Raw genomic sequence first — 12,365 nt, forward strand, 5'->3', positions numbered from 1 at the left:
GTGTAGCTGACTCCCGGCACAGTTTGTGCAGCAGGTAGCCAAAGTGTGTGCTCCGTGTTGCAGAGGCTGTGCGGGTGATGGAGCAAAGGCGCTCCTGGGTGCTGTGGAGCTGGGTGGCCATCACCGGCTTCATCTGCCTCAGCGACTTGGGTATCTTCATCAATTTCAGCGTCGACTACTCCAACACAGTGGTAACTATTGCATTCTCCGTGTAACGCTCTATCACACAACCAGCTTCAGTTTTTTCATTCATATACACTTCGCTGGGTTATCTTGGTGTGACTCAGGTTGTAGGTTTGGAAATTGGGTACTGTATCTGACATATGTTAATATTCACCCTACAAAATAATTAATTAGGAATTAAATGACTGTTGAATAAAACAAGAATCACCATTAATTCGTTTATTCTGTTAAAGAAAATGTTTGACAGGCAATAACAATATTATTGTAGTAAAAACTTGGCACATCTGATAAAAGGGTATGGAGTCAGTTTCTAGTAATGATGTAAGTTGTACCACGACTATCTTGATGTTGTTAAAAAAGGCAGATAGTACTGAAGCAGGTATTGCAATTTTAATGACCAGCAGTATACACAGGATGTCCCAGAAATGTTGTGACAAACTTCGAGGGGATGCAGACGATGTCTTGAAGAACGAATCGAGGATAGGAACCAGCAAAGTCATCCAACGACGCTATATAGCATCTAAGTTATAGTCGCTGGCGCCTGCCACTAGACTACCCCTCTGGCTGCAAACGTGACTTTGCACGCTGGCAGACCATTGGCAGATCGTCTCTCAGTGTTGTTCGTTATTCAAATACTGCAACTGATTTCCACGATCGCCAGTGGGAAGATGGAGCTTGCTGCTGAGTAGAAAGGCCTTGTCTCCTGTGAATGGCATGCTCTGTTGCCTTGGTGGGTGAGGGTTTTGGACACGGGTTTCCACATGTAGCTTACTTTTCTCCTAGGACCCTCTAACATCTCCAATGTTCTTTTGTGTATAGGAGTAAAATAATCTGCAGATCAAAACCTGTGTCCGGATCCGCCATCCAATAAGGCAACAGAGCATCACATTCGTAGGAGACGAGGACTGTCTCCGCATCAGCTTGCTCCATCTTCTCCACAGGTGGTCGTGGCAATCCCTCGTGACCATTGCATAACAAACAACATTGCGATACGTTCCACCTCCGGTCCGTCAGCTTACAAAGTCATGTTCGCTGCCGAAGATATGGCTTAGTGGCTGGCACCAACGCCTATAACTTCGACGCTCTGCGGCGTCGTTGGATGACGTTTCTGCGTGTGGGCTCCTGTCCTCAATTTGTTCTCAAGGCACCCTCTACTAATCCGAGAACTTTGTTCTAACATTTCTGGATCATCCTATATATCAAATCAGAGTTTACATGGAGGATAAATATAATTACTTTGTTATGTTCCCTCTTTTTCCTTTTTCCATTCAGCTGTATTTATTGGTGCCAAATGGCACTATCTTCAGGCATCTTATAGAGAGTCAGGAACCAGTTCAAATCCGCGAACTATATTATCTCCTAACAGTGTGATACGAGGGTAATCCCAAAAGTAAGGTCTCCTATTTTTTATAAGTACATAGATCTCTTTATTTCTACAATGGTTTACATCAGTTTACAACTTGAACATTTAGCTATTTTTCGACATAATCACCATTTCTGTCGATGCATTTTTGTAGACGCTGTGGCAGTTTTCGTATGCCCATGTCATAGCAGCTCGTCACCATGCTGTTCAGAAAGTTATGAACCTCTTCTTTCACATCGTTGTCGGAACTGAATCGCTGGGTCCACAATTAACGCTGACAAGAACTGTGAGACTCTGAAAAAACTCAAACGGGCAATTGAGAACCGGAGAAGAGGAATGTTGAGCAAGAGCGTACACATGATCCATGACAACGCTCGCCCACACATGGCTCGGCAAACCGTTGCCCTCCTGTAACAGTTTCAGTGCAACATAATCACGCACCCACCCTATAGTCCTCACTTGGCACCCAGTGACTATCACCTGTTCCCTAGGTTAAAAGAACATTTGGCCGGAAAGCGATTCAGCTCCGACGACGAGGCGAAAGAAGAGGTTCATAGCTTTCTGAACAGCATGGCGGCGAGCTGCTATGACATGGGCATACAAAAACTGCCACGGCGTCTACAAAAATGCATTGACATAAATGGTGATTATGTCCAAAAATAGCTAAATGTTCAAGCTGTAAACTGATATAAACCATTGTAGAACTAAACAGGTCTATGTACTTATAAAAAAATAAGAGACCTTACTTTTGGGATTACCCTAGTAAAACTGCTTTTCGAGTATTAACAAAAGCCCTGAATCACCTTACACACACACAGAGTCCAGTTATGTCAGTCGAGGAGGTAAGGTGTTTTGACGCTTACGTTGGCTCTTGAAAAATTATTTTATAACGCTCTCCGTCGGATTTAGACTGACTCTCACAGCCTTAAAATTTGCCTGAAAATGGATGCATTTGCTCCTGAAACTGACTACATGTACATTTGACATCGATAAACACAGCAGAGTCGAAAAATGGGCAGGAAAATATAATAACACATTTAATGTGACTTCATAATACCTGGCTATTTGATAAATGATAAAATGTTCTTAATCTTTTCGTTTTGTCTGCTTCTTCCGCATACAAGCAGAAATACCTACTCAGGAGGGGCTATTCTAGAGATTTTCTATCTTCAGTTTGTTGCCCTGCACCAGTCAGACAGATCTGAAGTGGTGGGGAAAATATTCTGTCTGCCTAGTCTCAACCGCATCCCTGCTTCTTTGGTGTCTGCTAGATGAGCGCAGAAACGTACATGCCATCTTTACTGAAAGTGGCTAGTGAAAAAGCTAGTTAGCTACACGTTGCAAAATTCAATTTATGCCTGACAGTGGTTATTATTGAGAATTCAGTTCTCACGACATCAGAGAAGATCCTTTACTTGGAACTGTTTTTAACATACACTCCTGGAAATGGAAAAAAAGAACACATTGACAGCAATGTGTCAGACCCACCATACTTGCTCCGGACACTGCGAGAGGGCTGTACAAGCAATGATCACACGCACGGCACAGCGGACACACCAGGAACCGCGGTGTTGGCCGTCGAATGGCGCTAGCTGCGCAGCATTTGTGCACCGCCGCCGTCAGTGTCAGCCAGTTTGCCGTGGCATACGGAGCTCCATCGCAGTCTTTAACACTGGTAGCATGCCGCGACAGCGTGGACGTGAACCGTACGTGCAGTTGACGGACTTTGAGCGAGGGCGTATAGTGGGCATGCGGGAGGCCGGGTGGACGTACCGCCGAATTGCTCAACACGTGGGGCGTGAGGTCTCCACAGTACATCGATGTTGTCGCCAGTGGTCGGCGGAAGGTGCACGTGCCCGTCGACCTGGGACCGGACCGCAGCGACGCACGGATGCACGCCAAGACCGTAGGATCCTACGCAGTACCGTAGGGGACCGCACCGCCACTTCCCAGCAAATTAGGGACACTGTTGCTCCTGGGGTATCGGCGAGGACCATTCGCAACCGTCTCCATGAAGCTGGGCTACGGTCCCGCACACCGTTAGGCCGTCTTCCGCTCACGCCCCAACATCGTGCAGCCCGCCTCCAGTGGTGTCGCGACAGGCGTGAATGGAGGGACGAATGGAGACGTGTCGTCTTCAGCGATGAGAGTCGCTTCTGCCTTGGTGCCAATGATGGTCGTACGCGTGTTTGGCACCGTGCAGGTGAGCGCCACAATCAGGACTGCATACGACCGAGGCACACAGGGCCAACACCCCCCGGCATCATGGTGTGGGGAGCGATCTCCTACACTGACCGTACACCACTGGTGATCGTCGAGGGGACACTGAATAGTGCACGGTACATCCAAACCGTCATCGAACCCATCGTTCTACCATTCCTAGACCGGCAAGGGAACTTGCTGTTCCAACAGGACAATGCACGTCCGCATGTATCCCGTGCCACCCAACGTGCTCTAGAAGGTGTAAGTCAACTACCCTGGCCAGCAAGATCTCCGGATCTGTCCCCCATTGAGCATGTTTGGGACTGGATGAAGCGTCGTCTCACGCGGTCTGCACGTCCAGCACGAACGCTGGTCCAACTGAGGCGCCAGGTGGAAATGGCATGGCAAGCCGTTCCACAGGACTACATCCAGCATCTCTACGATCGTCTCCATGGGAGAATAGCAGCCTGCATTGCTGCGAAAGGTGGATATACACTGTACTAGTGCCGACATTGTGCATGCTCTGTTGCCTGTGTCTATGTGCCTGTGGTTCTGTCAGTGTGATCATGTGATGTATCTGACCCCAGGAATTTGTCAATAAAGTTTCCCCTTCCTGGGACAATGAATTCACGGTGTTCTTATTTCAATTTCCAGGAGTGTATGTCACAGGTCTGCATGTAGCTAGTAATTCCTATTGTGATTGTTATGCGAATTCTCTGTTCATTTATAAGTAATGTTATACCTCACACGCTGTCATTGTTGTAGTAAAAAAAGGGCTCGCCCAAAACTCGCAGTTAGGCAATATTGTAGAAGGTCGTGTGTCGGCAACACGAAAATATTCACCAGTCCTTCATGAGGTTGTACTGCAAGATCGCCACTCAAAAATAGCTCAAAAAAAGAATAATTCCAAGAAATATTTAAATATCACTCGTTTAACTCCAACAACCTATAAAAAAGGAAACAATCAGAAGTTCATGTCTCTCTCCAAATAGTGGATATCAATGTTCTTTATACAATGTATACACTGTCCAGTCACATTAATTTAACCACCTGACAAAAGCCTGAATAATCAACCACCTTTTGCATCTTGAACCGCTGCGAGGCGTGTAGGAAGAGGGTCAGTGAGGTTTTGGAAGGTACCGGGAAGGATCTGGAGCCGAGGTTTCTCAATTGAAGATCCATGGCGCGTACAGCCCTATCAAGGTAGTCCCACAGATTCTCGATTGGGTTTCAATCTGGGTAGTTTGGTGGCAAGTGGCGTACGGCAAAGTCATGCTCATGCTCTTTGAACTACGCACGTACAATGCCAGCTGTATGACTCGTTGCATTGTCCCACTGGTAGATGCCATCACGTCGAGGAAAAAACATATTGGGTGGACGTGGTCCCCAAGGATAGATGCATATTTCTGCTGTTCCAGTGTGCCTTCCACAATGAAAAGATCACCAAGGGAATGCCACAAAAATATTCTGAAGACCATAGCGTTTCTTCCTCCATCATGAACCTTCTGACAATTGTTGCACAGGGGTAAAATACAGGGGGCGAAAGGATATTTACCATTTGTACAGAAAGCAGATGGCAGTTATAAGAAATGAGGGACATGAAAGGGAAGCAGTGGTTGGGAAGGGAGTGAGATAGGGTTGTAGCCTCACCCCAATGCTATTCAATCTGTAAGCAAGCAGTAAAGGAAACAAAAGAAAAGTTCGGATTAGGTATTAAAACCCATGGAGAAGAAATAAAAACTTTGAGGTTCGCCGATGACATTGTAATTCTGTCAGAGACAGCAAAGGACTTGGAAGAGCAGTTGAACGGAATGGACAGTGTCTTGAAAGGAGGGTATAAGATGAACATCAACAAAAGCAAAACGAGGATAATCGAATGTAGTCGAGATAACTCGGATGATACTGAGGGAATTAGATTAGGGAATGAGACACTTAAAATAGTAAAGGAGTTTTGCTATTTGGGGAGCAAAATAACTTATGTGGTCGTAGTAGGGAGGATATAAAATGCAGACTGGCAATGGCAAGGAAAGCGTTTCTGAGTAAGAGACATTTGTTAACATCGAGTATAGATTTAAGTGTCAGAAAGTCATTTCTGAAAGTATTTGTATGGAGTGTAGCCATGTATGGAAGTGAAACATGGACGATAAATAGTTTGGACAAGAAGAGAATAGAAGCTTTAGAAATGTGGTGCTACAGAAGAATGCTGAAGATTAGATGGGTAGATCACATAACTAATGAGGAGGTATTGAATAGGATTGGGGAGAAGTTTCTGGCACAACTTGACTAGAAGAAGGGATCGGTTGGTAGGACATGTCCTGAGGCATCAGGGGATCACCAATTTAGTACTGGAGGGCAGTGTGGAGGGTAAAAATCGTAGAGGGAGGCCAAGAGATGAATACACTAAGCAGATTCAGAATGATGTAGGCTGCAGTAGGTACTGGGAGATGAAGCAGCTTGCACAGGATAGAATAGCATGGAGAGCTGCATCAAACCAGTCTCAGAACTGAAGACCAGACAACAACACGCTAACGAGCATGTGTCCGATGGAGCATCAGACGTGATTCATTTGGAACGACCACCTGTCGCCACTCAGTGGACGCCCACTTGCGGTATTGTCATGCAAATGCCAGTGTTCGTCCCTGATGAACAGTTGTCAGCACAGGTGCACGATCCAGGCACCTGCTGTGGAGGCCCATACGCAGCAACGTTCGCTGAACGGTCGTTGTGGATACACCGTTGGAAGCCCCTTGATTCATCTGGCGGTCAGTTGCTCAACAGCTGCACGTCTGTTCACCAGTAGGGATCTCAGCAGACGTCATGCATCCCTGTCATCTATGGCCTATGGTGCACCGTGGATGCCTCAGCGCCGGTTTTGGATTGGGCCATTTTGTCATGCACGATGTACTTTAACCAACACGGCATGTCAACAGTTTGCAAACTTAGACGTTTCGGAAATGCTTCCACCCTTGGCCCGAAAGCCAATGACAATACCGTTTTGGACATCAGATAAATCGTTCCGTTTCCGCATTATGGCAATGATTGCACTGTCGTCCGCGTCCCCCGACACGCTTTATGTACCCTCTGTTGCTAAGTGATGCCACTTGCCTTCTGTGAGTAGTTACTGCACGTTGACGTCTAACAAATGCGGTGGTCACCTTAATGTGACTAAATCGTGTATGTCAACCCAACTGTTGTCAACACACACAAAATTCTGTTTCCAGGTTAACATTTTAGCCTAGTTTTTCCTCATTGTTTCTTTTACCAAACGAAGTATCGACGAGAGATTTGATACGTCCATTTCTGACTCTGAAAAACAGCTTCCTTCCAAATTTGAACTTAATCCCTCATGTGTCCTGGCAGTTTAGGCTTTTACAACAAGGCCTCTGCTTCCTACATTTTTACGTACAGACATTAGATTCCGAACCATATTTCAATGGCCTATATTACTGTTTTCTCGGAATTTGGGGTTTGATACTGTGCTAAAATTCTGTAGTGTAAAAAGGCACTATGGCGGTCTAAATTAGCAACATGCTTAGGCATCCTTCTTCGTTGTAGTTATGCTTCGCGTCATACACCAGCACTACCTCCTACCTTCTACTTTCAGTCACCGACTTTCTCTAAGGAATAGCTATAATCTGAAACGTTCCTTTTCCGTGCCTAGGAGCTACCATGGCATTGCGCAAGATGATACCCGCGTCCACAGCCAAAATGGACGTACTCCATGTGCAGTACACGAGAGAAATTACACCAGGTACTGTTCCACGGATTTAACTGGAAACCTTATTGGTGGACCCGCATTTATTCCCAATTCTGCTAGACTAACAAATCAATCAAAATAAAGCTCGCCAGTCTCTCTTCGACCAGTGAGACGGGGTTAAACTTCTAACTAGTTTAAAGTTAGTAATTAACGTCCTGTAGCACTCCAATTATTATCACAAAGATTCCAAAATTCGATCAGTGGACTCGAATATGTACACCATTAACAGCTCATACACTGCCTCCAGTTGACCACTAGCAGCTCTCACCAGTAATCACCATAGCAACAAAACAGGAAGTCAACAGGCAAAAAGTCGCATAAAAACACGACTATCAAAACTGCACTGAAACGAAAGAAATATTTTGGCATGAATTAACATTAGGAAGGTCAGCCTTTTTTATCCAACACCACTACAGTTAACTAATGGTTCCACAGCCTTCTCTCAAGTATCTCTATTTGTCGAACGACTCCGTACCACTAACCTCCAACACTTGCTGAGGAAAACATTAATGTGCCTAAGCCACACCCGCTTCTGCGAGTGCAGTTCGGTTTCCCTCACAAGGAACCCATTGAATTCGAGGTCACAAGTTCGATCTTTAGTATGGCTTATTTGAAAATGTTTTGTTAACAGTTAAGACAGCAAAAATATTAGGTGCTAATGACTCACCATGTGCATCAGGAGGGTGACAGAAAATGAGTGCCTGGGAGGTCCAGAGATCAACCTCCCACGAGATGTAAGTATTACACTTCACAAAATGGACATCGTCGACATCCAAGAAATGTTCAAAACAAGCCAGTAACTTGCACCATGAACACTGGATGAAAAACGCCGCGCCACAGCGATAACGAAGGTTCACACCATTGCAATCGGAGGTGAAATCCTTGGTTGCTACAAACCGTGCACGACGTTCAGCTACACATCTACTCTTAAAGAAATGCATATAGCATCATGTAGATGTAACGGGGTGATGAGAACTAATGGAATGTGATGGTATGCAACCGAATGTGAAACGGTTGTCGTGGAGCTTATCGTGAAACTGACTACCCTTTAAGTCGTAGAAGCAGACAGTGCTATAATATGTTTTACAGGAACGGAAAAAAACAAACGTTCGAGGCTGAATTTATCCAGTGGTTACAGTTGATATGAAATGCAACATCGCACAATTTTCAGGAGGGATAGTTTGCTCTAAAGAGTGTGACATTTATACGCAAACCAGGAATCAAGAAAAACCAAGTTGTTTTGACCATCTACTGGGCAAAAACTATCAGTTTAATAAGTCACGGCCTCAAAATACTAACGCGAATTCTTTACAGACGGATGGAAAAACTGGTAGAAGCCGACCTCGGGGAAGATCAGTTTGGATTCCATAGAAATATTGGAACACGTGAGGCAATACTGACCCCACGACTTATCTTAGAAGCTAGATTAAGAAAAGCCAAACCTACGTTTCTAGCATTTGTAGAATTAGAGAAAGCTTTTGACAATGTTGACTGGAATACTCTCTTTCAAATTCTGAAGGTGGCAGGGGTAAAATACAGGGAGAAAAAGGCTATTTACAATCTGTACATAAACCAGATGGCAGTTAAAGAGTCGAGGGACATGAAAGGGGAGCAGTGGTTGGGAAGGAAGTGAGACAGGGTTGTAGCCTCTCCCCGATGTTATTCAATCTGTGTATTGAGCAAGCAATGAAGGAAACAAAAGAAAAATTTGGAGTAGGAATTAAAATCCACGGAGAAGAAATAAAAACTTTGAGGTTCACCGATGACATTGTAATTCTGTCAGAGACAGCAAAGGATTTGGAAGAGCAGTTGAACGGAATGGACAGTGTCTTGAAAGGAGAATATAAGATGAACATCAACAAAAGCAAAACGAGGATAATGGAATGTAGTCGAGATAACTCGGATGATACTGAGGGAATTCGATTAGGGAATGAGACACTTAAAGTGGTAAAGAAGTTTTGCTATTTGGGGAGCAAAATAACTTATGTGGTCGTAGTAGGGAGGATATAAAATGCAGATTGGCAATGGCAAGGAAAGCGTTTCTGAATAAGAGACATTTGTTAACATCGAGTATAGATTTAAGTGTCAGGAAGTCGTTTCTGAGAGTATTTGTATGGAGTGTAGCCATGTATGGAAGTGAAACATGGACGATAAATAGTTCGGACATGAAGAGAATAGAAGCTTTCGAAATGTGGTGCTACAGAAGAATGCTGAAGATTAGATGGATAGATTACATAACTAATGAGGAAGTATTGAATAGAACCGGGGAGAAGAGGAGCTTGTGGTACAACCTGACTAGAAGAAGGGATCGGTTGGTAGGGCGTGTTCTGAGGCATCAAGCAATTTAGTATTGGAGGGCAGCGTGGAGGGTAAAAATCGTAGAGGGAGACCAAGAGATGAATACACTAAGCAGATTCAGAATGATGTAGGCTGCAGTAGGTACTGGGAGATGATGCAGCTTGCACAGGGTAGAGTAGCATGGAGAGCTGCAACAAACCAGTCTCAGGACTGAAGACCTCAACAACAGCAACAGCAACTGGGCAAAAGCAGTGCTCACACCATAGTTTCAGTTCCCTTACGCCCATTTCCCACTCTGGCTTACTGTGACGTAAATATTCCCTGCTGCCCTCGCAAGGTCACGCACGCAAGAAAGGGGTAAAGCTCCTCCAACTTCTCACAGAACAATAAATAACTTTCCAGTCAATTTACCATCCAGATTAACAGTCAGAATAGTTGTGTACGAATTCGTTAAGACACTGATGTCCTTGATGCACCTCTAATCTTCAGGGTGCTTTCATACACGTTTCCTCTTCAAATTCCGATTGATCAAACTTCAAAACAAATTCCTTATTGAGCGACGGAATAAACGTTTATGTCATCTACAAATTTTCTGGCCAATTTCGCAGTTTGCTGTGCATCTTTAAGTTGAAGCTTCGTTTGAAATTTCCTTATCTTACGCCTCCCAGACTTGTAGCACTGTCTGAAGTTATGCACCCATCCACTGCTTCCCTTGAAATCACTGTAACCTATGTCGCGCGCAATTTCATGTGCATGACGTAGTAGGTCACAATCATGCAGAACCTGTAAATTGTATTGAGCATCCTTGAATCGCGCAAACACCAGTTTTTGTAACAAGTGCGACTTGTCCTCCCTTGAATATCCCTGGTTTTTCTTATGCACTACACAGTCATACTGCTGCGGACTTACTCGAAATCTTTAAAATTTTATATTATTATTGTACTGGGGATGATCTTCCGTGTACGTCATTCGTTTAGTACCTGCTCCTACGACAACGATTGTGCTTCACTACATTTCACTGAAGACGGTATTTGTGACTCCTTATCCGACAAGGATGACGAACTACCTGGCTGGCCAACTGTTTCAATATCACTTTCGCTTGTTAATCACGTATTGCGATCACTGCACGCCTCATGTACACTGAAGCGCCAAAGAAACTAGTATAGGCATGCGTATTCAAATACAGAGATATGTAAACAGACAGAATACGGCGCTGCGGTCGGGAACGCGTATATAAGACAACAAGTGTCTGGCGCAGTTGTTAGATTGGTTACTGCTGATACAATGGCAGGTTATCAAGATTTAAGTGAGTTTGAACGTGTTGTTATAGTCGGCGCACGACCGATGAGACACAGAATCTCCGAGGTAGCGATAAAGTGAGGATTTTCACGAACGACCATTTCACGAGTGTACCGTGAATATCAGGAATCTGGTAAAACATCAAATATCCAACATCACTGCGGCCGGAAAAAGATCCTGCAAGAACGGGACCAACGACGACTGAACAGAATCGTATAACGTGACGGAAGTACAACCCTTCCGCAAACTACTGCAGGTTTCAATGGTGGGCCATCAACAAATGTCAGCATACGAACCATCCAACGAAACATCATCGATGTGTCCAGAATGAGATTTTCACTCTGCAGCGGAGTGTGCGCTGATATGAAACTTCCTGGCAGATTAAAACTGTGTGCCCGACCGAGACTCGAACTCGGGACCTTTGCCTTTCGCGGGCAAGTGCTCTACCATCTGAGCTACCGAAGCACGACTCACGCCCGGTACTCACAGCTTTACTTCTGCCAGTACCTCGTCTCCTACCTTCCAAACTTTACAGAAGCTCTCCCGCGAACCTTGCAGAACTAGCACTCCTGAAACAAAGGATATTGCGGAGACATGGCTTAGCCACAGCCTGGGGGGTGTTTCCAGAATGAGATTTTCACTCTGCAGCGGAGTGTGCGCTTTCTTTCAGGAGTGCTAGTTCTGCAAGGTTCGCGGGAGAGCTTCTGTAAAGTTTGAAAGGTAGGAGACGAGGTACTGGCAGAAGTAAAGCTGTGAGTACCGGGCGTGAGTCGTGCTTCGGTAGCTCAGATGGTAGAGCACTTGCCCGCGAAAGGCAAAGGTCCCGACTTAGAGTCTCGGTCGGGCACACAGTTTTAATCTGCCAGGAAGTTTCATCAATGATGTGGGCTTTCGGAGCCGAAGTCCACTCGTATACCCTTGATAACTGCACGACACAAAGCTTTACGCCTTGCCTGGGCTCTTCAACACCTACACTCGACTGTTGATGACTGGAAACATGTTGCGTGGTCCTATGAGTCTCGTCTCAAATTGTATCGAGCGGAAGGACGTGTACAGTATGGAGACAACCTCATGAATCCATGGACTCTGCATGTCAGCAGGGGACTGTTCAAGCCGGTGGATGCTCTGTAATGGTGTGGGGCGTGTGCAGCTGGAGTGATTTGTGACCCCTGATACGTCTCTGACAGTGGACACGTGCGTAAGCATCCTGTGTGATCACCTGCGTCTGTTCGTGTCCATTGTGCATTTTGACGGACTTGGGCA

The 12,365-nt window shown here is 45.2% G+C and overlaps 1 protein-coding gene across 1 annotated transcript in view; it reads left to right on the forward strand.

The window, feature by feature from the left end:
- The window catches only part of LOC126187768 (uncharacterized), a 239,294-nt gene that overhangs the window by 134,606 nt on the left and 92,323 nt on the right, over window positions 1–12,365 (forward strand). The window contains exon 4 of the mRNA XM_049929033.1: window positions 64–191. Coding sequence (XP_049784990.1) covers window positions 64–191 — 128 coding nt within the window. The remainder of the gene's footprint in view (window positions 1–63; window positions 192–12,365) is intronic.

The sequence above is a fragment of the Schistocerca cancellata genome, chromosome 5, assembly GCF_023864275.1.
Source record: "Schistocerca cancellata isolate TAMUIC-IGC-003103 chromosome 5, iqSchCanc2.1, whole genome shotgun sequence".
In the NCBI taxonomy this organism is placed as follows: Eukaryota; Metazoa; Arthropoda; class Insecta; order Orthoptera; family Acrididae; genus Schistocerca; species Schistocerca cancellata.